This window comes from Phycodurus eques, chromosome 6 (genome assembly GCF_024500275.1).
Source record: "Phycodurus eques isolate BA_2022a chromosome 6, UOR_Pequ_1.1, whole genome shotgun sequence".
In the NCBI taxonomy this organism is placed as follows: Eukaryota; Metazoa; Chordata; class Actinopteri; order Syngnathiformes; family Syngnathidae; genus Phycodurus; species Phycodurus eques.
The window spans coordinates 15,679,221-15,704,658 of NC_084530.1; the positions used below are offsets into that span (position 1 = coordinate 15,679,221).

The 25,438-nt window shown below is 40.0% G+C and overlaps 1 protein-coding gene across 3 annotated transcripts; it reads right to left on the bottom strand.

Moving 5' to 3' along the window:
• Nucleotides 1-69: 69 nt before the first annotated feature.
• Nucleotides 70-25,438, bottom strand: si:dkey-237i9.1 (SEC14-like protein 1). 3 transcript variants are annotated; one of them, XM_061679981.1, is made up of 18 exons: nucleotides 25,057-25,438; nucleotides 24,600-24,625; nucleotides 22,639-22,728; nucleotides 10,035-10,184; nucleotides 9,716-9,847; nucleotides 8,741-8,869; nucleotides 8,117-8,390; nucleotides 7,874-7,983; nucleotides 7,502-7,691; nucleotides 6,869-6,957; nucleotides 6,546-6,616; nucleotides 5,872-6,043; nucleotides 5,343-5,477; nucleotides 5,103-5,237; nucleotides 4,369-4,620; nucleotides 4,060-4,238; nucleotides 3,688-3,714; nucleotides 70-2,684 (listed from the first exon to the last, which is right to left on the bottom strand). In XM_061679981.1, the coding sequence occupies exons 2-18, from the start codon at nucleotides 24,603-24,605 to the stop codon at nucleotides 2,579-2,581; spliced, it is 2,247 nt and encodes a 748-aa protein (XP_061535965.1). In that variant the 5' UTR covers nucleotides 24,606-24,625; nucleotides 25,057-25,438; the 3' UTR covers nucleotides 70-2,578. The 3 variants fall into 3 exon arrangements, with proteins under 3 accessions (XP_061535965.1, XP_061535968.1, XP_061535966.1); XM_061679984.1 differs by lacking the exon at nucleotides 24,600-24,625; XM_061679982.1 differs by lacking the exon at nucleotides 3,688-3,714 and having other exon boundaries at nucleotides 71-2,684.

The window sequence follows — 25,438 nt, forward strand, 5'->3', positions numbered from 1 at the left end:
GAGGAGAACCGGCTCAGAAAATGGATGGATGGATGGAAGAGAAAATGTTGAGTCAAGGATGCAGAAAGAGTGCCAAAAAGGAGGAAAAAAAGTAACAAAGTCATGAGCAATGCAATTAAATGGGACACAAATGTGCATTATTCAAGTTTAATGTTTTCCCCAAAAAATTGTAAAGGCGCAATGTTCTCATGAATTCAAACAAGTTGTTTTTAAATAATATCTCACATGAAGATATATGCAGAGATATGCAACTGTGCCAGAATAGGAAACAGACCAACAAACACATGGAAAAGTAATGACAAACATTTCATAGCCCTCAAGAGATCTTTGAAAATGTACACGTGATGCAAGCGAGAGAAGGATACAAAAAATGTGAAAGGTCTCCGGCATCTCCAACACTGAATTCAAATGGAAATGAAATTCTGAATCTAAGAACACTTTATGCCCATGGCTTCATTTCTTAATTTCAGTGAGGCAGTTGTGCAAATCTAAGGTCCACATCTGCATATTTAATCAGATCCCATGAAGGAAACAGGATTAATCTATTATAAAGAATTTTCAGGTGATGGGGTAGTTGACTGTGTAAGTGGAGACCTTCTTCAGCGTGGGAGGGGGCAGGAGAGGGCCAAGAGGGCCGTAGGGAGTGTGTACAGTACATACATTTTACAGGCATGTCTTATTCTCACTGCTGTTTCCAGCATTCATTCTCGTACATCCACACATGATAGCCCTCATTCTAAGGAGGTAAAACATTTCATGTTATTGCAAATAGTCCACACAAAAAATATTGACCTTTCCTTTGGAGTTAAAAACAGTTTCATGTATCAAAATAACATGATTATAGTTATTCTCAGTGTCAATTGATGATTTAGCAATTTACAGCCAAGTCATCAATGCTTCTAATCCAGTTAACTAGTAAAACAGTTGAATGGAAATGATGTTTTGGGACAATAACACCTTGAAATGAGCAGCTGTTTCTAAGAGAGTCTTACAAAGGCTAAAATGGTGTTTATTGACAAATGGCTCTTAAAATGGCTATTAATTTACAAATAGAAGACAAGTAAACCTCGTCACCATGTGTAACGTGCATGCAGTAACACACCACTGTTTTGGCCCCATCAAGTATGTCAAAAACAGCAGCACTCCTCAAACATAACTAGTACATGTCCAGTAGCGCGATCTTTTTTCCTACAAAAACACTGTCAAGCATCATAATAAAGATATTACTCCTAATGCACACAGAAACTATATCACTTCAAAAATAATAATAATAATCCAATGATGGCAGCTCTGCCAGATTACGTGATGACCTTGAACAATTCAGGCAAATTGGCATTTAATTTGTTGATTGCGAGCACATTTACAAACAAAAAATGGAAAGCATACTTGTTGTGCCCTTATTGGAAAAAAAGGGTTGTGTTACCTCTTTATTTCATGATAAAGCACACTGACGCACATTTTTGCTGCTTGGAAACACACACGCGCGCGCACACACACACACACACACACACACACACACACACACACACACACACAATGTTCTTTGCTGCTTTAGTGGCTCAGTTTGCCTTTGTGCCTGCCTGTACATTACATAAAGGTCACCTGCAATCCGCCCTCATCTACATTAGACATCTCAATGATAAATACAAATATTTCACACAGTAGAAACCCATGTTATTGCTTCAAGCACTAAAGAGTGAGATGCTGGTCAAGTATGCTGTTCATGGCATGATAGAACCCTCAAGTGATGGTAGGGCTGTCAGGATGATCAGAGAACATCTGGACATTAACCGGAATCCAACAGTAGACGATTACCATCAGTTGACTCAATTTGTAGTCCCATGATTTAATCAGCCCCACCCACTCAGGAGCTTTGTGTTTTGTTTTGTTTCAAACACGTGTGATATATGAATCTGGTCTGATTAAACTATGTTTTGTGAGTGCAATAAGCCCAGACAAATATTCACATGGGATTTGTGGGCTACGATCTGTAACTTTATTTGGATCAGTTCCCAAATAAATGTCAATGTAATTTTCAACAACAGGTGTTGCATTTTCCACTGGTCCTCCACATTGAAAAAAATCTCTCTGTTAATAAAGCAAGAGCAAGATTTTTCAATGTCAATCATGTAACAGAACATCCAATCTACTACAGTGGTGCACAGGAATGAGGAGTGCGTCATCTGATTATTGCCTGCAGGATTCTGGAGTGTAAAAGTAAATGCATACACCATATATAACAGCGCCTCAATTGTCTTTACCCATTAAGACCTGCCACTCCTGGGATGAAAATATTGCTTCTTTAAACCTCCAAAGATGCCACAGTTCAGCATTTCAACTCTAAATGGGCCACGTTAAAACTAAAATTCCAAATGCTTGAGTATAAACACCAAGCACTGGAATCTGACTTTTGTGCAAAAAAAACAAACAAAAAAACCACAGCCCTTTAAAAGGAGTTCACACAGTCTCTCTTTTTCTTTTTGACTCGTGATTTGTTGTCTGCTGGTCAGCATCCAAAGTTGAAAAGGTTCATAAATCTGAATAAAGGGGATTATCACTACGTAGGAGACGGCTCCGTCTACCTGGAGATCATTGAGCTGGACTGGGATTGGTTGGATGAAGTGGTGGCAGCGCTGAGCTGAGAGAAGCCACTGTGGCTCGACTCCAAGCTGGTCATCGAACCCCTGTAAAGGGAGACACAGTCCGGTAAGGAAACACAACCTTTACATTTTTTTTTTTTACCTATTTAGCACAATAACTTTGACCAACTAAATGAGCATCATGTGCACGCCCAGTAACATGCAGCCAGGAACTTCAGTCAACGGCACTCAACGCTTTAGGCTCTGCCAGAGGCCACAATAACCTACAGAGTATCATCTTGGGTACAGTAAGTTGTTTTACTGTGTGTGACACAGAATAGGAAAAGGTCAATTATTGTTTCTGTTGAGAATTCAGGGCAGGCTTTTTGTGACAGAAGGCTTAGTCTGTCTCTACCCTTTCCATGTTAAACGCTTCTGTCGCTTATTGGCAAAGCATAAAGACAGTGTCCTTTGTTTGCTTAGTTATATAGCTATCAAATTATGTATGCCACTGGATTTCACTAAAATAATACACACTGTTAGCTGGGTTTGTGAGGTTAACACAGCCACAAATTATGAACTCCTTTTGGGATCGGGATAAAAGATTTTTAGGATTGAATAGTTTGTATATTGTAGTTAATCTCATATCACTTCACTTCAGTTGATCCCAAAGTAGACAAAAAAAAGAGCACAAGCTGTTTACATATACAATATAAGCTTAGTTGAGTTGGCAACACGTAAAAAAAAATATTAGGTTGTCCAACTGTCTTAAGATGGTGAGGTCATATCGGTAGTAAAGACGACAGCGAAAGAGCAAGCGCTGTTTTAGCAAGTTGATAGTTCAAACTGATATCACATTAGGATAAGAATTGTCAGTACATATACAGTTTCAAGACTTCATTAAGACCAATGATTGCTAGTATTGTTAGTTATGCAAGCAAGGCCGTAGTCAACAGGCTCAAAGCCAGAATGTGCTCAGGACATTGTGACTGCCCTAGCTAGCAGCGCCGTGGCTGCCATGGAGGTGGGCTGGAAAGTTAGAAGCCAAAAAGCAGGAATGACAACGGGGTAGTGCTAAAAGGAAAAGGGCAACCACTGCGCCACTTACAAACTCTGCACGTCACAGCAAGCCGTTCTTCACAGGAAGAAGACAGAGAGCCAGGAGGTAGAGGACAAGAAAGAACAGGAATGCATTGGACAGAAAAAAATGAATTAAAAAAGGTGTTTGGGAGAGGGAAGTATCCCCATTTCAATACTCAGGGCTGATGTGTGTATGTGTGTGTATATATATATATATATATATATATATATATATATATATATATATATATATATATAAATATATATAATTTGTCTTGCAGTAAGTGCGGTATAGAGGGTGTCTTATAGAACACAGGAAGGAAACAGTTGAACTCATTATAGAATTGAGGTTGAATCATTTAAATTAAGTTGTTAATTGCCGATTGGATGAGTTACCAACCTGAAGTCCTCAGAGCCCAACACCTCGGTGTAGTACATGACTTTACACTTGTGCGAGGAGACCTGCAGGGTTGCCAGCACATCATCTACTCGAGGCAGATTAGTGGCCGAGCATGCCGGCATGTTGTGGAACTTCCACTGGAGGATGTAGAAACCTGGCCAGCGTGTAATGTGGGAGCCCTAAACAATGCACATGTTTGTGTCACAGACAAATGACGGGTTTTAAAACATATATGTCCTGCAGAATGAAACCAGAAAAGACACCAAATGTGGCTCACCACGCACGATTCTCATATTCTCAAAACCTTACCTGCACACTTTCTCCCTCCTTACAGGTTAGAGGGGATTCTACCATGCTGTAATCTTGCCCCAGCGTCCATGACTTGTCAATAAGCTGCACATTGTTGCCTCCTGGGGAGGTGATCCCATGAGCTCCGAGTGGGTCTTTACGCGGTGGCTGTGGGGCACGCTTTGAGTGGTAGATGTTGAAAACCACATCACCTTTACACACATCAAAGTCCCAGGTGATGACGGAGGAGGCGTCAATGATCTCAATCAGAAGCTGTTTAAAAGAAAGACATTGCAGAACAATTAATAATCATGACTTTAAATTTATATAACGCCTTTCAAGCGTCACAAAGTCCCTCTCTATTGGAACAGAGAGATGTTTCAGCTGAAAATGCAGGAAGCAAATAGAACCCTAAAATATTTTCTGTGTACACAACATGAATATTTGCCACTGTGACAATTTAATAATGTACATCTGGAAGGATTACAATGACTGACAATTCTTTCTTTGCTTTGGTCAAGTCATGTTTGGTCAGAGCAGGTACGTTACCAGGCAAATTAATACCTGCCATAAAGGAGGAATGTTCCATGCAGGAAATAAAAAGGTGGAGTCTACAGGTTTCAACCACTAGATGGCAGACCTGTCAACAAAATAAATTCACTGATGCATCCTGGACGCTATTGTCCTGACCTACATTTCAATTTAACGTGTCACTGCAGGCATCCTCTTGCTCTGCATGTGTTACTCACTCTTACCTCATGTGGAGCGCCTTTGAAGATGCTAGCACTTTGGTAGATCGTCTCAGTCCACAGACGAACATCTTCATTCTCAAGCTCCTCTGCAGTGCGGTACATCGACTTTGGGACCAAGCCTCCCTCAGGTACCTCACACTAAAGAGAGAGAGAGAGAGAGCACATGTGGAAGCACACATAAAAGTAGACTATCTTGGAATTTAATCAGGTTCTTTAACATTACATGCTTAATTCTCCACTCACCATACACTCGCCGCCCAGGAAGTCGGGAATAATCTCTTTGTCTATGTAGTCCACCAGTCCGCCGGGGCCCTGGTAGTCGTTTCCTGCATAGATTAGGAACTTCTTGCGGGTGTTTTCGTCAATGAACGGACTCACCTAAAGTCACGAAACATGAAAGTGTTGATCAGGATACATAGTGACTACACTGGCTGGTTATTGTGAGGAGGGAAGAAAAAAAAAAAAAAAAAACATTATTTGCACACAATGTGCTCACTAACGGTTTTGGCTGCTCCCCGACACACAATAAAGGTTTATTTTACTTTAATGAGACATCATACAGTATGTCTTCTTTTATATACTTGCTCAAAAATAGCTACACTCAAATCTATTCATTGTGCAAATGTTTGTTAAATGAGAATGTAGGACACTGAGCTTGATAGTGGGTGAGTGTTTGAAATTGAGGGCCACTCAAACACCTGAAACTGATTTGAAACCCATACAATATGACTTTGAATTTTCCCTTTGAGAGCCAGTGGTCACCAGTGCTCACCAGCGTCCAAAGGACTGGGAAGACCCTGGGAGCTCTCAAGATAAGCAGCCGTCCCAGCGTCTCTGGATAGTTGGCCTCCACAACTTCGATAATCCTCAGCAGAGCCTTGACTCCTGGTCGCCACAGGTGACGCATGTTCAGACCCTCCAGATCCACCAGGCATGTCCAGCAACTACAGAATAAGTAAACACATAAAAGCACAAACTGATAAACAACCACTTAGAACCTGTCACCCAAAAGTGTGATTTACGTGGTGACAGCCATGCATGCTAATTCTAGACTCCCTCTCTTGCTCCCTCTACATCCTCTCGCCTGGCTCGTGGCCAGTGTAGCGCAACAGCTATTCATAGTTGATGTACCATCCTGTGTGGCTCAGATCCCTGCCCCCGCCTCCTGCTGAGATGCCTGAATGATACCATCTCAATTCCTTCCCCTCACTCTTCCCACCATCGGCTGCATCAGTACACTTCAAAAACAATATGCTGTATCGTCTTCATTCTGGAGAAATGACTGATTGCTCTGGACTCACTCGTAGTGTGCATGCCAACTGTGAAAGTCAACATAAAAAGCCAACATGTGACTTGATGGTTAAGTGGCACCAGCCACATTCTGTAAAGCAAATTTGACTTTCTAGTATAGTTTTTGTTAAAAGTACACATTTCTACTAAGTTTACCTGATGGGACGACCAAACACCTTTGTGTTCTCTTCGCAGCGTCTCAGCCCTTCCTCATTGATAGATAGCACCTAAAAATGACCATACCAGATACTTATTGGGACATTTCAAGAATTCAACAACTCCAGAAACATGGTGATTTACACTGAGAGCATTTTAAGCACACTATTTTGGCAACTGTGTGTATGGTCTGCTTTTAAAACACTTGCCTCCTTTAAAACACTGGACACTACCTGACCTGTAATCTGAATGGTTTATACTGAGATTTAACATGAACTGTCATGCAAACTGTTAGTGTGATATAACTACTATACATTACATACATGTCTAAGCAGAGATTCCTCTCCAAGAGCTCGGACCAGTCCTTTAGTGTCCATCTGGCCAAGTCTCAGTACGTACAAAGGCCGACCATCTACAGGACAAAATATAAAATTAAAAAACATTTACATAACTTGCACCAATATTACACTCTATGAGGTTGTATAATAAACTGTTGAGAAAGAATCATTATAGTTAGCTGCCTGCTCCTTTGTTATGTAAGACGATAAGAGCCAGGCAAATACTTTCGTCCCATTTATCCTTCACAACTACTGAAGCATAAACACTAGTTGCACAATCCTCCTGGGAACAGAAGTACCACTACAATAATAAATTACATAGGATTGGATGGCATGTACCAAAGCAAAGAACATGTTGGTGTTAGTGTAACCAATTAGTAATAAAAATTGTATGCATGTTTCAGTCACTTCTGCTCTGAATGGATGTGATCTAACAAGAAAAAACTAAATTACATTTTTTTTTTTTTTTTTAAATCACGTAACTTGACTGAAGGAAACCTGAGATCAAAGCTCACTATCTTGGCTAGCTTTGCCACAATAGCCTACATAACTCATGTATGTGAAAACCCGTCTGAACAGCCTGGGTATGTGTGTATGCAGGTAGAGGTTTAAACCTACCTCGGTCATGGTGGTGCCAGCCCCCTGTGTAATAGTCCTGAAGGACTTGTGGTGAACTCCATGTCTCAAGAAGATAGTCTACTTGGTGCTGCTTCCGCCAGGTCAGCGACTGGCACAAAATTTCGCGAGCCTTGTCCATGTTGAAATCCCTAGCCCGCAAGAATCGCAGGATGTGTTCATCCTTGGGAATCTGAAATGAAGTAAGATCGTAAGATGCCAGTATTTCTAATATAATGGCCCAAAATGTACAATTACACAATTAACATGTGTTTCTGACCATGATATAAATATGAGATTAGCAGTAAACATTTTAAAATGTTCTTGGTTGGAAGATTCCCACTACTAAAAAATCTGTACTAAGCTGCATGTCACCTTTCCCTTGTGGGTCTCCTGTAGCCATTTACGAAGTCTGATGAGACAGCTCTCCTGCAGGGGTGTAAGATCACCAAGGTAGCGTTTGATATAGTCAGCATCCAGTTTATCTGCAAACAAACAAAACCAACAAAACACCTCAAATTCACATAATTGACGTGATGTGTGATTACAGTTCACAGAAACCAATTAAATTATTTACAGTAGGCCGCCACTTATTTTCCAATTATCAACTAAACAGACCTTCTGGTGTGCCAGCCAGAATTTCCGTTAAACTCTCTGCCTGAAGGGCAGTGCTGTCCTGCTTAGCATCCTGAGAGCCGCTGTCTGGAGCATCAACAGTCAGTGGGATGGGAATGGCGGGTGTGACAGGGACTTTGGGGTCAGCAGGTGGGCTGCTAAAGAGACTGGTTGGTCTGGTGGGAGGCAGGGGAAGAAAAGTTGGACTCCATCGTGGCACACGAGTGATCCCCTCATCTTCTAGCTCCTTTAGGTAGTACTCTATAATTTCTTTTCCCTGGAAGTAGAATAATAGAAGGAAGAGAGGATGGTACAAAAAGCAGAGCAATAAGTAAAATGATGAAACTGCCTCCTCTGGGTCTTGCAGAGAACTAAAATACCTTCTTCTGCATTATTCAAAAGAGGATAAGTGGGTCAAATTTATTAAGCAATTTCAACTTTAATGTCATCTAATAGAAAATAGACAACATTGGTCACATTCATCTAAATGCACATACGGGGACCATGGACCTATCTGCACAAAGAGATAACACAAGCACATTTATATATTATCAGTAAAGAACTCCTGCATCTATGCAGAACCAAGAAGCTGCTAAATATCATTATGAAAAGCAAAAACACAAACACCTTTTTGATGCTGCTGGCATATTGCTTCATTGCTATCTTTTCCACTGTGCTCTCAAAGCCAAAGAAAGACTTGATGTCCAGACTTGCTGACTGCTCAAAACACGTCCAGTCTTCGTTTTCCGGATGGACCTGGAAAATTTGAGAACATATTGCACCATACTGTACACATAAGCAAAAAAGGGGGCTCTGCTGCTATTGTAACAATGGATCATTTGAGCTCACTAGAACATGATGCACAAAGAGAAATATGTGCATTGCACAGTGAGTTGATGTGTGCTTATGTCAGCCTATCCATATAAAAGTAGCCAGCCCTTTACAAATGAAAAGTATGGAGGTTGAAATAAAGGTCAAACAAATGTAAATGTACTAGGGAAAACATTCAACATTTAGCCACAGCTTTCCTTTGCTGTAAGACAAGAGATGGAAGGCACTGAAGCATAATTTTAACTAGTCCATCACTAACCTAATGCAAACAATGAAAATATTTTATTATATATCCATCAGCAGATTCTAGCATGTTCATCATCGCTTTAAGTCTAAAGTGTTAAACACAATTCTGAAAAGTTTCTGTCATTGAATCCAGCATAACATTTTGTAAAAATACAAGGGGTAAATGCAAGACACTGCGGTTAGCTTCATCCCTCTTGGCAACGAAAAGATTTCCGCTGTAGCCAGGTCCATTAGCGTTGTCTAATTAGGCTGTCTAGCTGAGTTACTGTTAACACTGTGTGTTAACATACACAGTAACAACCACTGTGCAGCCTTGGAGCTAAAATTGGAGTCCTGAATGGCTGAGTGCTACTACAATGTGCTTGACCTTTTTAACTGTGCACCTCGGGATGTTCGTTCATTGATGAGTAGATTTAAAATCATAGATAAACAGTGGATGACATGAAATGTATAGTGGTTTCAAATCACTATTACAGAGTTTTCAGCCAGGATGAAGGATGTATGTACAGGAGCATGTATATTTACCGAATAGCAGCAGATCTCATGGATGATGACTCTGTTGGAGAATGTCTCATTATGTGATTCTATGTGAAGCGTCCGCTCCTTTCGGTTGAGTGTGTTTTTCTGGATAAAGTAGACATAGTCCACACCAGCAATCTGCAAAACAGATACACACAATAATTTTACAATCATAGCTTCAAAGGTATAGTGTAGTATCCTAAAGTAACACATTAAAAAGCATTGTTATTTAAAAAGTTTTGGCGATGACAATACAACCAGAGTCCACTGAATTTGGGCGTAAATTAGTGGTAACAAGAGATTACCACTAGACAAACGAGATTACCCGTTTGAGAAGGCGTGGAGCGTCCACATCCAGCGCACAGCGTCTCTCAATCCTATGAGTGGATCTGTCCTCATTTGTCTCTTCATCGACCACATCACTTGCCACAAACATGGGGATAAGGTGACATGTTGGGAACCGGCGCTCATAGGCCTGGAAGAGGAAGGAGGTGTCATCAAATGGTTATCAATCAAGGTAACGCATGTAATATTGACAACGTTATTTCTCCTCATTACATGCAAGGGGCAGATTACTGATATCTATTTTTTATTGATGCTTGAGATGCAGATTTGTTGCAGTCGACGCTTGGGTGATGATAGCCGGGTCGACTTCGATCAATCGATGAAGTCCTTGATATTTTTTTCTGTTGTCCACTCGCTGTGCGTGCCTCCAAAGTCAAGATCGCTCAATCGCTATCCCCGTCATCCTCAGGTTTACAGGCCCTCAATAACTTTGTAAATTGTAGCAATCCAACACCAATTCACGTGACACAACTTCAGGGTCGCTACACACTCCAGCATATAATAATACACTAATCCCTCGTTTATCGCAGGGGTTAGGTCCCAAACCACCGCCGCAATAGGTGAAATCTACACAGTAGTGACCACATTTTAGGCTGTCTTGACCTATTTATACATATTTTAAAGCTGTATGAACATCCCCAGACTCTTACGAATCTTCCCAACACACCTATTAACCTCTACAATACTTTTATAAACACTTTCTATACTCAAAAAAACTTTTCAACTCTTAAAAATACAGTAATGTACAGTAGTACTCTATACCCTTTACATGTTATTCCTTGCAATGTGTTTTAAAGATTTTTTGTTTGGTCTACAGTTTTAGGCTAGGAAGCATATTTTATCACAAAAACATTACAGCATACACTCAAAATCCCACAATAAGACAAATTATGCGCAATATCAATATGGAAAAAAAATCCACGATGCACTGAATCTGCAATAGGTGTACGCCAATATGTAGGAGGGGGGAATTCATCGTGATAATGTACTGCAGCAAACCTGCAGTTGTGTTGCGTGGATTGTGGCTAAGCCGACCGTCTGTGAGACCATGAAGGTGTTTGTCATTTGTGATTAGATGAGTGAGTCGGGGGTTGGGGCCAGTGGAAGAAGGAAGAGGACTGTGAGCGTCTGTGCATGATGAAGGCTGATGGTTAGGAGTTGGTTCTTTTTTTTTGGGCGACATTAAATGTTCATTTTCACAAGAGGCTATTGATCAACCACTGCTTGTGTTGATTTCATCCTTCCATCCAACCAGATACTACATATTGTATATATTAATACATATATTGTCTATCTTTTCACTGTTACAGGAGAGTGTTTGGTGATTTCATGTTTGGCTGACATGACGATTCAAGGCTGTTCCTCAACTAGTCTTAGCAGGTTCCTATTCAGATGGGCATGCATTTTCTATATTTGAGGATAGGCTTGCATATTTTGGAAGAGCCTGTGTTACCGATCTTATTTTTAGTAAGAGTACACAACAATGAAAGATTAGCAAAGCTATATTTTTCATTTTTAAAAATCCATCATAAGAATTCAACCAGGGATTCACCGGTGCCACTTTTTTGGCTGGTTAGGAAATATATTGTAGTGCAATATAAATGTCCACCGTATGATATAACCCTCTAAAACCATTATTTTGATGTCTGGGTTTTGGGATAGCTCTCTTGCTAAACCAATGTAGCGTCCGAGACGTTACCACAACAACAGTCGCCTTTCTATTACGTCATCCTTGTGCCTCGGTCTCCATGCATGACTAATGAATTTACCATCAATACAACTGGTTCACAAATGTTGGGTTAAGTGTGGGTGACCGAGATTCAACCACTGGAGCGCTCCAGTACTGGTCCCAAGCTCGGATAAATGGGAGGGTAATAGAAACTGAGCCAAATCAACCATGCGGGTTGGAACAGCATGACACGCTGAGGCAGCCCCTAATGGTAGCCATCAAAAGAACACCTAGTAATGTCAATAATAGGTTGCAGTTGCAAATCAGCTGACATACTATAAAGTGTCCAAACAAACCATCAATCAAGTAGGCATTTCTTGACTTGCCACTGCCACGACTAGTGAGCCAATCAGCTGCCTGCTTTCCACTGGGTATTGGCGCAATGCTGTGCTTGTTTATTCACTCATGATGCTCTGGAACATTGCATACAATAGCTGTCCTGCTGTCAGCACAATTGCAGACTACTTACACTGGCTAGTCATGAAAAAGAGAGTTCCACAATAAAAGCTCTGTGCTTACATTCATCTCTCAATATGACTGAACAAGAGCTTCTTCAAAAGGCTGGCAGCTAAAAAATGTTTTACTTTACATTAACTCAAAACAACTTCCAAGCAAAATTTGACGTAACAATCAACACATAAGACAGCAGAATGTGATCTTAAAAGGTTGAAATGAAGTCACTTTAACATAAATTCAGACAAATTAATCTTTATTGACCTAAAAATAACACTGCAGATTAACAGTGTGGCGGAGGGAACTAAGGATAATTTATTTTGAACTATTATTACATTTGACAATTGTAATAATAAAAAATGAGTGTTACCTATGGTTTGGAAGAGAGGCCTTGGGGGAGGAACAACCATGGATATGGGTGGCAGCATTATCTTAATATAATTAGGCAATCCAAGCAACAAAAACTAGACAAAAATTCCATATGGCCCCAATTACTTTCTAGGCTGTCTTGACCTATGCCACGTTTGGTTAAAACAAACGCTAGTGTGATTGCTCTGCTAGTGCAGTTTGTTTGGTTTAGGCTATCATCTAAACCTGGTGAACACAAAACAAGTGGACATTGGTCTTGGTCTGGCATGTAAACCATTGTGAGGTTTGCTTCACACCATAGATCAGTGTTAAAATTGTGCGTGAGGGTGAGTAAGGGCAGGCGGGTGGGAAGGCGTTTGTCACAAGTTTCATCACACAATACATAAAGCTCAGTAAGGTTGTGACTTTTTACTGCATTGTCTTTCGTCCAATGTTAAAATTACCAGTGTAAACGCTAACTAAGCAATTTTTATTTTTTTTGGTACGGATTAGATTTCGCGGTGACCGACTGGTTAGTGTCTGCCTCACAGTTCTGAGGACCAGGGTTCAATCCCCGGCCCCGCCTGTGTGGAGTTTGCATGTTCTCCCCGTGCCTGCATTGGTTTTCTCCGGGCACTCCGGTTTCCTCCCACATCCAAAAAACATGCATGGTAGGTGAATTGACAACTCTAAATTGCCCGTAAGTGTGAATGTGATTGCGAATGGTTGTTTGTTTGTATGTGCCCTGCGATTGGCTGGCAACCAGTTCAGGGTGTACCCCGCCTCCTGCCCGATGATAGCTGGGATAGGCTCCAGCACGCCCGCGACCCTAGTGAGGAGAAGCGGCTCAGATAATGGATGGATGGATGGTACGGATCAGAACACAGAATTACAATACAAGAGTGAAGACAGCCAAACAAACTATCCACGGTGACAAAATCTATGAACACACATTAGCTAGACAACCTGAAAGTAATGGTTTATATATTTTGGCTGGATAATTTCTGAGTTTCCATGGTGCATGAGGGAAAATATGAAAACAATGCATAGTTACGTAATCTCTTCCTGCATACACAAAAAATATTTTCCCCCTTTATATGCCAAGCAATAGAAATACGAGAACTTGTAGAAAATGGGATTCAGGAAATCCTGTTGTTCAGTATTTATTTCACTCCATGCCATGGCGATTGATTGCATGTGTAAAGTTGAGTCTGGCAAGACAAGAGGAGAACAGGCAGGTACAGGCCATTATATGGCTTTGAACTACGGTATAAAAAGATCAATTAAATTTAGTGAGCAGAACAAAGCTAAACAAAGTTCTGTAAAATCAGCTCAGGTCATGACAGCGATGTTGGCAAGTGAAATCATGGGTGCAGATGGAGAATAGTGGTTGCAAGTTATGGCTGTAAAAATATCCACAGGCTATACATACAAACATACATTATTTACACAACACCATTTCAAATTTCCACTTGAGAATGGACGGAAGGTATTTTCCATTCTATGAAAATGCAAATTTGCTTATTTGTGCTTTTACAAAGCTAAACTACTGTGAAAAGGTATCTGATCATGTGTGTATTGAGGGTGTATGCGGGCTATGAACTCTTATTTCAGAAGAAGTGCAATGCCAATGTTGGTATCGTTTGAATACACACCAAGTTGAAGCTTCAACGTAGAGTGGATGTTGGGTGGGAAAAGACAACAGGCTTTTGTCAGAACAAATACAACAAAAGAGCCTTTAGTTTTTGCATGCCATGCCACCCACTTCTCTTCTTCCAGAGATTTCAATGCTGCAGTGGGCATTTAATATAGAAACCAAAAAAACAAAACAAAAAAGAACAACCAGAAAAAAAAACATCTGATTACTAAAGTACATGTCCTATTCTACCGCCCACAGTGCTCTTCTCACGAATAATGTTCAATTTACGCAATCTAAGTTGCATTTTTACTCGGGAAAGCGACGTCATTTGAAACGTCACAATAATTTTGACGCGTCAACTTGGAGAAACCCTAGGAATTTCAGCCAGCAGGAGCTTATTGGTGGATATTTTTAACTGAAACTTGTCAGCCAATCGGAGAAGGGGTTCCCTGAGCAGCAGACAGTTGGAAAGGGTTGAGGAGTAATGCTGAAAAAGAAGTTATACAATTTCACATTTTCTATATGTGATATCACACAAAAAAAAATTATACCATCATATCTGTGGTCTAAGAGGAGGCACATAAGCATTATAGCCTTTTTGTAATTTACTATTTGGTGCTTTGGAGGAGGAATTACAAAGACGATGTACGTCTGTGATGGTAAGTCCTGTAAACACCGCATGTAGAACAATGCCATTTTTCAAAACTGGAAAAGACCAAGCCGTATTGCAGCAGGACGCAGGAGATTATGTGCAAGGAGCCCATTATTTCTTCCTCAATTTAACTGGCAAAATTAACTAATATTAACTACTACTACTACGAGTAACTAGTCAGTAATGAAAACATCCATCCATCCATCCATTTTCCATACCACTTATCCTCACTAGGGTCGCGGGATTGATGGAGCCTATCCCAGTTGATTTTGGGCGTGAGGCGGGGTACACCCTGAACTGGTTGCCAGCCAATCGCAGGGCACATATAAACGAACAACCATTCTGTGTCACACCTACGGGCAATTTAGAGTCTTCAATTAACCTACCATGGCTGAGACCAGATTTGAACCCGGATCCTCAGAACTCTGAGGCAAATATGTGAACCAGTCGCCCACCCCTAATGAAAACATGTTATCTAAAAAGACACGGAAAGACGATTACCAGTCCATACATTGCAACATAGATCTGAAGCGGAACAGTGACACATGACTGCAGTGTAAAGGGAGATTAGGTAAGACTTTAGTGAGGAGTCATCTGCTTCCAGCAGAGTCAAACAGAACGGGGGAAGGGAGCTGCCTGGGCAGCATCTCGACCTTGCAGCAGAAAAAATGATGAATGAGTGTCCTGTGATCAGTGAATGAAATCAGCTGCAGCACTGCCATTGGCTCCAATGAGTCACATGATGTTAGCAGAGCCTTGCTGCATTCGGTTACAAGCAGCACACAGCATGATGATGGGCTCTCTCTCACTGACACAGATCCCAACATATTTATTTTTGGCACAATAATCTACCAGTAGCAATGTAACATCCGGTTGTCTGTAAGTCTTGTAAGCTACATCTCAAGGCAGGTGTGGAGGATTTTGACTCCATTATAAAATTCGGTTTGCACTGGATGGAAAAGATGGAGGCAAAACCCAAGCATTCTATAACATTGTGTGGTTCATTACAGAGGAGAGTGCAGTATATATTATGTAATAACAAGCTGACACAATTGTCTGTTAAAATCTCAGGATTCTTTCACTGAACATTTGCATTCCACTCAACATGGGACTATTAAGTGAGTGACTAACAAGCCAGCAGGTCAACGACACATTAAAACAAAGTAAAGCACAGGATAATTCGCAGCAGAAAATCTTAAGTCTTAACCAGACCTGGCCATAAGTGGGTCAAGATACTACTCAGAGAAAGGGGGGATAGTCGGATAAGCTAGGTTAAGGAACTGTGGCTCAGTGGTAAACACAAGGTAGTGTGGCGGCCCAATATTTAGAATAGCATTCGAGAACAGGTATCTTGGGACCATATTTGGCTGTTGGTATGATGTTCTTTTTCTGAAATGTTGTGTTACATTTATGCCAAATGTAACAAGAAACACACTTTCCAAAAAGTTCAATTTTCATCTTGTCAGTCTATAGAATATTCTCCCAAAAGTCTTCAGAATAATTCAGATGGGGTTTTTTTGTTTCAGGTTTGGGTGTAGTCAATGAAAATGAATGAAAAAATATAGCCACAGTTAATTCATGATTTAACAAGGGGGAACAATTTTTCACACAAGGCCAGGTAGCTTTGAATAGTTTTTTTTTTCACTTTAAAAATAAAATTACAGTTTTAAAAAACTGCATTTTATGTTTACTTGGATTACATTTATCTGATATTTATTTGATTATCTTAAACATCGAAGTGGGGAAACGCAAAAGAAAAGAACAATTTTAAATGGGGGCAAATACTTCTTCATGGCACTGTAACAATGAGGTTAATGGAGAAGAATGTAGTAACATCTAAACAGAGTTTACAGGGTATACATTCCAAAGTGCAGACAAACTGCAATAGGACTTTCCATAAAACTCTACCAGGCCACAGAGACGGTTAATTTTCAAGAATAAGGACAGTTTACAGCTATTAAAAGCTTCTCTTTTGATGAATCAGCATTTTGAGGGATGAGACGCAGGTTGTATGGCTGGTGCAATGCCAATAAATGGAAAAGGATCAAACACACACATTATTTGAAGAGCGTGCAGACAAGCTGTTGATGCAATCCTGATAACACACATACTAAGCTTTGGGGAGAAACTTCCCATTGAAGAAACCACAAGGATCCACTCTACTAGGGCTGCACGATATTTTGTTTGAGCATTGCCATCGCGATGTACTCGTCCGCAATAGTCACATCTCAGGGTCCGCTGAGATGTTGGTGTACTTAATATGCAGTGAATCAGCTTTAATATTAAAAAAAGAGTAGCGGAGGGACCTGTTTGGAAAATGCAAATATGATTAGCACCGACTTTACCCTTCAAACAACACACAGAGCAGCCCAAACTGTTCCATGCTTATTTCCTCGTATGATAACTATGAATGAGGACATGGGAAGTATTGTATACTAGCTGCGTTTTTTGTATCACCCTTTAGAATGAAACTAATGCGAATTGCAACAGATTACATTTGGGGGGACAGGGAGGGGTGGAGAGGTATGGCTAGTCTGAAGAGACAAACTTCAGGTGTACACAACAATGTGTGTCATTTAAACCAATGCATTGAAATATAGAAATATGAATGCATATTATGTTAAAACTTGTTAAAAATAAAAGATTGATTTAAAAATAATAGTATTATGAATGTTGTAATGACAACACAGTATAAGTGGGCATGAAAATACATTATTTTAACTGTTAACTACTCAATACTACAGTGCATTTAAATACTGGTAGACGTCACATAAATGACTCAGTATACTTTTTTTGCATAATGTCTTTTCTACTGAAACTATTATAAACTACCTAAACAACAGAGAAGAAAAAGATAAATGTGTGCTGGTTTTCACGTCACAAGTATGTTATCCTGTTTTTTTGTTTTTTTTATCGCACTGTATATCGCAGGTTTAAAAAATAAATAAATAAATCGCAATGTCATTTTTTTCCAATATCGTGCAGCCCAACACTCTACCTTTGTAGAGAAGTACACCGAAACACAGCGTATGAATTTCAGCTCAGCACACAGTATTTCATCCCAACACAAAGGTAAATACCGAAATTTAGGTACTCTGCTGTTCAGAACCCTAGGGCCTTTCTAACGCGTTCTCTACCAATTAATTAAAAAACAAAAATTGACATTCAGGGAGATCATACTCAATTACACTTTCAAAATTGCAAACAAAGAGTCTTATATCATTAAATTGAAATATTATGTAACCTGTACTTGTTATTGATAATCATGTTTGAAACCATCTAAAGTAAAAAATTAAAAAATATTTAAAAAAACAGCAAAAGCACTGTTTATTTCAATGAATAATCACTTGTAGTTTTGGAAAAACACAGTACATCTTTGAATTCTATTACCATTACAATTGCACTTTCTATTTCGTTGCACAAAACGTCAAACTGTGCTCATGATATGGCGCTGGTGCCAACTTCAGTTTTTTTTTTAAATCTGAAAACTCATGCTCCACTATGACAACATCGCAAAAAGCAGACATACTCATATGTGCCACATTTGTGTTGTTGTGGTCTCCATTACAAAAAATTTATTTGTCATGAATGTTGCTGTCGGTTTGTTTTCATTGGTTGTCTGGCTATTTGCTTTTAACAGTAAGTGCAGGACAATACCTTGAGAATTTAATCATTCATTCATTTTCCGTACCGCTTATCCTCACTAGAGTCGCGGGTGTGGTGGAGCCTATCTCAGCTATGTTTGGGCGAGAGGCGGGGTACAACCTGAACTGAACGCCAGCCAATCGCAGGGCACATAAAAACAACCATTCACACTCAAATTCACACTTATGGGCAATTTAGAGTCTTCAATGAACCTACCATCCATAGTTTTTTGGGAATGTGGGAGGAAACCAGAGTACACAGGCACAGGGAGAACATCCAAACTCCATACAGGCGAGGCCGGATTTGAACCCAGATCCTCAGAACTGTGAGGCAGATGTGTTAACCAGTCGACCACTGTGCCGCCAGAATTTAAGCAAGAAGGAAGAAATAATTTAATCATGTTAATCAAAATCACAAAATGTAGGCAGAGGATTTTCATTGCACAAACACAAATATCAATTGTCTGTGTATAGATTAATATATAAATATTACATACGCTTTTGGCACAAACACATGCCAAAACGCACACCGGTCCAAAAGACGTACAGAAGAGACTATTTCACCAACTCACCACTGCACCAGGCAAAAATAGATCAAATTGCTCAGAGCTGAAAAATATGTTATGGTCGTTGACTTCAAACATATGTGGCCCTTGCAGTCATCAAAGTTCCCAATTCATGCAGATTGTATTCAATGTGAATTACTTTTTGACTTCTCTTGTTCTTCCAAGAATAAAATATGCAAGAGAACCCTTACCGGTTTTCTAAATTTTTTTATCCATTATCCAACCACTCACAGAGAAGATTCCGTCAACAATACTGACTATCACTTGAAGCACGTCCTGTTCATACAGTAGTCCTGTGCAATATCTTTAGTGGATGCGGATTTTTCACCATTTTGGTAAATGGAATGATCAGCAATAAATTGCAATTTAGGGTTAGTTGTGTTTTCATTTCATTTTTGCTGTTATTTTTGTAGTTACCAAAGTCATTCCTATTCATGGATATGTTCCAACAGCAATTGGCCCATCAGGCCTGAAACAACAGAGGAAAGGGTATTGTGTGCATTTTTTTTCCACATTCCTATAGGACTCCCCCGAGAAAAGCCTAGAGACCCGACCAGATGACAATAGCAACAGCAGCAACAATATTTCCTGTTATTGACACTAGGAAGTAGACTTCTGGGACCATTGCAGCTGAAGTTTAAGGCACTGAAAACAACATTTTGTTGTACTTGCAAATGCCGCTGAAATAATACACAAGGCCGATATTAAGTTTTATATTGTGTGAGTGCTATGTAACTCCAGTCATCTGTGTTGAAGGTAAACTGTGAAACGAACGTGATCCCTTCAACTAATGTTGTTCACTATGGTTATATCCATAGTCACTTGTTTCTATTGAAATGTGTCTTCTCGATTTAACTGTATCTGTACATTCTAGCTATTAGGGTCACTCCTTTACAAGGGTGATAAATTAGCTTTGACAGGTCTACAGCTACTCTTGTTTATTCCTTTCCAATTCTTGTGGTGGTTGAGTCTGCAGAGAGAACAGCTGTCAGACAAAATCTGCCACCTCTAAAATGCTTTACATGGTGATTACTCATAATTTCTGAACTAAATCATAAGTACTTGCTGTGGAACACAGTTTACGGGCTGCAATCCAAGCAGAGTTATGCAACAGCCCTTAAAGACACACTTCTGTTTGCCAGAGAGTGATATACTTCAACAACACCTGTCAGTGTGCTGCGTGACCCTTCAAGGTCTGTAGAGAAAACTGTATTGCAAAAATTGTAAACTGTACAGGACATAGGAGGGGAATCTGGAGCAGTTCTAAAGCATCTGTGTATTATAAAGGACTCATATTTTCCTAAAGTCAAATGCAGAGAAAATAAAATCTCAATATAGGCTTTTTGGAACCTCTGACAGGCAAACCACATTGTCAGTAACTATGACTCAATATTGTAATGTTATGGAGTTACTCTGTTAATCTAAAGTGGAAGTCATTATATGCAGAAATACAGTCCCATGAAAAAGTATTGCCCCCTTCTCAAACGCTTATATTTTTGCATAGTCGTTATATGCAGAAATACAGTGCCATGAAAAAGTATTGCCCCCTTCTCAAACGCTTATATTTTTGCATAGTTTCCCCACTTTAACATCATCAAACAAATGTAAATATCAGAGAAATGTAACTGAAGTGAATTTAAAATGCTGGTTTTAAAAGGTGATTTTATTTATTTAAAAAATAAGTAAATACATTTAAAAAAAAAAAAAAAGTTACCTGGCCCGGTGTGAAAAAGTAATGCCCCCCTAAACCTAATAACTGGTTGGGCCATCCTCAGCAGCAACAACTGAAATCAAGCTTTTTCTATAACTGGCAATGAGTCTTTCACATTTCTGTGGCGATATTTTGGACCACTCTTCCTTGCAGAATTGCTCGAATTGAGTAAAAATGGAGGGTTTTCGAGCATGAACGGCCTTTTCAAGGTCATGCCATTGCATTTCAATCGGATTCAAGTTTGGACTTTGACTAGGCCTCTCCAAAACCTTTATTTTGCTCTTTTAAGCCATTCAGAAGTTGACTTGCTGGTGTGTTTTGAATCGTTATGCTGCTGCAAAAACCAAGTGCGCTTTAGCTTTAGGTCACAAACTGAACATTCTCCTTCTGGATTTTCTGCTATAAAGAGCAGAATTCATGGTTCCATCATTCAAAGCAAATTGTCCAGGTCCTGAAGGAGCTTAGCAGACCATCACACTACCACCACCATGTTTGACTGTTGGTATGATGTTCTTTTTCTGAACTGTTGTGCTACATTTACGCCAAATATAACAAAACACAACCTTCCAAAAAGCTCAACTTTCATCTCGTCAGTCCATATAATATTCTCCCAAAAGTCTTGGGAATCATTCTGATGTATTTTTTGTTTGTTTGTTTGTTTTGTTTTTCTTGTTTTTAAAGTAGGACAAGCGTTTATGCTCTTTTTGGTCAGCAGTGGTTTTTGTCTTGGAACTCTGCCCACTCTCTTCCTTGTTGTTGTGTCATAAACACTGACCTTAACTGAGGCAAGGGAGGCCTGAGGTTCTTTAGAAGTTGTCCTGAGTTCCTTTCTGGCCTCCTGGATAGTCATTGCAGTTCTCTTGGGCTAATCTTTCTAGGCCTCCCACTCCTTGGGAAGGTTCACCACTGTTCCATGTTTTCTCCATGTGAGGATAATGGGTCTTGCTATGGTTCACTGGAATCTTAAAGCTTCAGAAATGGCGTTGTAACCCTTTCCAGATTGATAGACGTCAATTACTTTATTTATCGACTGTTCTGGAATTCCTTTGGATCGTGTCATATTGTTGCAGCTTTTTAAGGTCTTTTTTCTGACTTCATTTTGTCGGGACAAATTCTATTTAAGTGATTTCTTGATTGCACAGGTCTGGAACTAATCAGGCTTGGGTGTGATCAGTGAAAATTAACCAAAAATTGTGATTAGCCACATTTATTTCATGAATTAACAAGAGAGGGTGGGGGGGGGGGTAAAGTAATTTCTCGTGTATAATGCGCACTCATGTATAATGCACACCCCCAAAGTTGACCTCAAAATTCTGGAAAACCCTTCTACCGATGTATAATGAATTTTTACAATGCATGATTTTGCATTTGAATAAAGCGTTCTCCTGTCTGACACGACAAGGCTCTAAAAAGACATTGACACAATGCTTAATAGCGATGTAATTATTCAAATTAACAAAGCATGGATAACTGGATCAAGAAGTGTCTTTCGATTGACATAAAAAAGAAGGTAGGTCAGGGAATTAACAACACCATCTAAGATTGAAGCACCATATAAAGATAGACGGTTTTATAGGCATTTGATACATTCAAATAGCATTTCTTAATAAAACTGATCAAACCAGATAGAGCATTTTAGCAGTTTCCCGCACCAAAGAATTCCGCTGTGATTAGCAGAAAAATTGTTTTTCCAATTTGCAATGGAACAAGTTTATGCTGGCATTTCATGTTATGGAAGGTGTGTTATTCAATTGCTTTCTTATGCTGGTAACAAGTGCATGCTTGCCAGTATTACATAACACGGCATTAATAACATGCAATATTGAAAATAAAGACACTTACTGCCATCACCAGCTCAAAGGGATACTTGTATACCCTCACGGGCGACTGGTACTTCTGCACCATGTTTGGAACTGCAATAACACCAACAACCTGAAAATAAATAAGTACATTTGAAAAAGAAAAAAAAATGACGTAAGGCATCACAACAGCTGTGAAACCAATGCCATAATTACAGCTTTATGGCTTCATCTGACTTTACAACAGAAGATCTAGTGTATACTTTAGGTGTCTTTTAGAAATCTATTTGAATCATCAGTGTGCGTGCGTGTGTGTGTGTACACTGTGAGAAGAGAACAGAGATGCCACTGATCAATGAATGCAGCAGTGGCTGCACAACAGAGCCCAACAGACAGTGTCACTGCAAACCACAGAGTGTACAATTTAAATGATGCACAGTGGAACCGCAGATGTCCCTAAAGTCATAAAATTGACAATATGCCAACGCTCGAAGGCAGAACTTCCGTATTAAATCCCAGGCCAACTATTTCTGGTTGTTGTAATCTTCCCAGTGTTCTGTTAGATTTTTTGGAAAACGCTATCTACTAGTCATTGCTAAACTCATGTAACAAAATGAAAAAGTTCAAGTTTCAGTGAACCAGAGGCACTACTGCTGAGCATTGTTGTCTGGTTCACGATTCGTCGTTTTGTGTCCGGATAAAGACGGGAGTACAGTTCTTCACCAGATAAGACAAGTTAAATAAACAGAAGTAACATACATAAAATGAATGCATTCAATATTACTTTTAAGTCGCTTTATATTAACAACTGGCTTAATACAACATAGAGTTGAGTTCATACGCTTGTTAAGAGTTACCGTGTGTAGCCACCACCACCTAACCCGCAATGAGACGCATGAGTGGAATCTACTGACACAAGATTGCTGTGAAACATTTTGCTTGACAATAGATGAAGCGGAAACAATCGAGCTGGCTGAGTCCGTAAATGCATGGCATATAATAAATTCCAAAGAATAGGCCTCAAAAGATGCACAAAAACTTGCGTGTTTGACATCAAACAAGGCATGAACCTATCTTGTACGACTTCATCTTGGTGATCGTCTTCGGTAAAATTAACATTTTGATAAATATGATTATTTTTTTCTTTCGCTTTTTTGTATTTTTGTGATGCCGGCACAAATATGACGACGACCATTAAACCAGAATTCGAACTTATTGCTACAAGTACAGTTGTAGTGTAGCAACAAATTTGGTATGTTTCTCGATGTCCTGGCTGCTCAGTATGCTATAGCTCAACAGAATGGGCACTACAAAGGGTGCTGCATTTATTCCAAACAAATTTGCATAATCCCACCCCATTTATGTTTATCACTGTTTTTGATGTGCATCATTCATGGTAAAATAGACTGGACATTTTTATGTTTTACACTTGCAGCTGAGAAGGTTAAAATGTTAACAGTTAATTGAATTTCACAAAGTTGTTATACTAAATGTATTATTTCCAATGGGAAAGGAAATTGTTCAAAACACTAACAAACCACAGATGCAATGCAGTCGATCTCAGGGGTTCCACTGTATTTCCAACTACAGCTGCTGCACAGGTCACAAGACAGCACTCCATGTGATAGAATGATAAAACTGTCCATGCTTTACAACGCAAGAGACACTTGATAACTGGGAAGGAGGTAAGCTACAGTAGCCACAATGGACAAATAATAAATAAATTGTGGATAGCGTTCGATGAAATAAACAGGTTATGACTAGAAGCAAATGGTGTGCATGCTTGAGGTCATTTTAAGGGAGTGCAAAGAGCGATTATGATCTTCGTGTTCTGCTTGTTCAGCAAGCTGATACATGTGTGTGAGCAAATGCTGGAAGGGAGGCTGGGAGCCAACGTCCCGGTTAAGGAGGGATCAGGGTAGGCAGGAAGACTAATAATATCCAGGCTAGAACACAACAAAATAAGATCTCACTCGAGCTATGTTCACACTCATCAATAATTACCGTCATGCTTCAGGGTCCGTCCGAAACTTTGGAGACACGTCAAAACAAGAGAGACATTGAGCTGTCAGTTGCCCCTTTTTAAGCTCTATAGAGCTTTTATTTTCATTTTGTTCGAGAAATCTAATTTTGTGTCAGAACAGCGAACCACTTAACCTTCGTGTCACTTCAGCTCGTGATGCGAAGATGACTGTAGCACCGAGACATCAATAATAAGCGGTTCGACGACTAAACATGCTCATTTGAAATATAAGTGGACAAATTATGTGACTGTTGAGTTGTTGTTTTTTTTTTTTTTTTTAATTAAGCTATGGACACTGGAAGGCAGGGGGGGAAGGCAGCTTTGGTTCACCGTTAAAAGACATTACACAACAGTGCTGCTGGGTGTTACACTGGGGGGAAAAATAAAACTTTTCTAATTCATGTAAAGTTGTCAATAGGTAACTAAATAGATGCTTACCAGTTATTTAAGCAGGTGTTTATCTTGGAAGGGGCTGTGCGCAATATTGGTAGTTTCTTGGGCTACCCGCGTGAGGTGGCCATTCTCGACTGTCCACTCGGCCGGCTGAGGTCCCGGGGATGAGCAGAAGCGGAAGCTAACGCTAGTTAGCCTCACCGTGCTAGCGAGCCATGGAGCCGCCGAACCTCGCCGCCGGTTGAATCTTCTTCTTCGGGGTCACACGGCGGAGGACGCCGGGCTGATTACGACCAAGACAGCGCACGCCACGTTCGGTTAAATCCTGCTGTGGTGGATGAGAGGTGACCACCAGGGAGGACCAGATCCTTCTTCCAGCTTCGGTCTCCTCCTCCTCCTGTCTCAATCTAACGCAAAACGTCATCAA

Coding starts and splice junctions, on each gene's coding strand:
- si:dkey-237i9.1 (XM_061679981.1), bottom strand. Junction 8,870..9,715: donor ATGAGATCTGCTGCTATTCG/GTAAATATACAT, acceptor CAAATTTTCCAG/GTCCATCCGGAAAACGAAGA. Junction 8,391..8,740: donor ATGCCAGCAGCATCAAAAAG/GTGTTTGTGTTT, acceptor TTCTACTTCCAG/GGAAAAGAAATTATAGAGTA.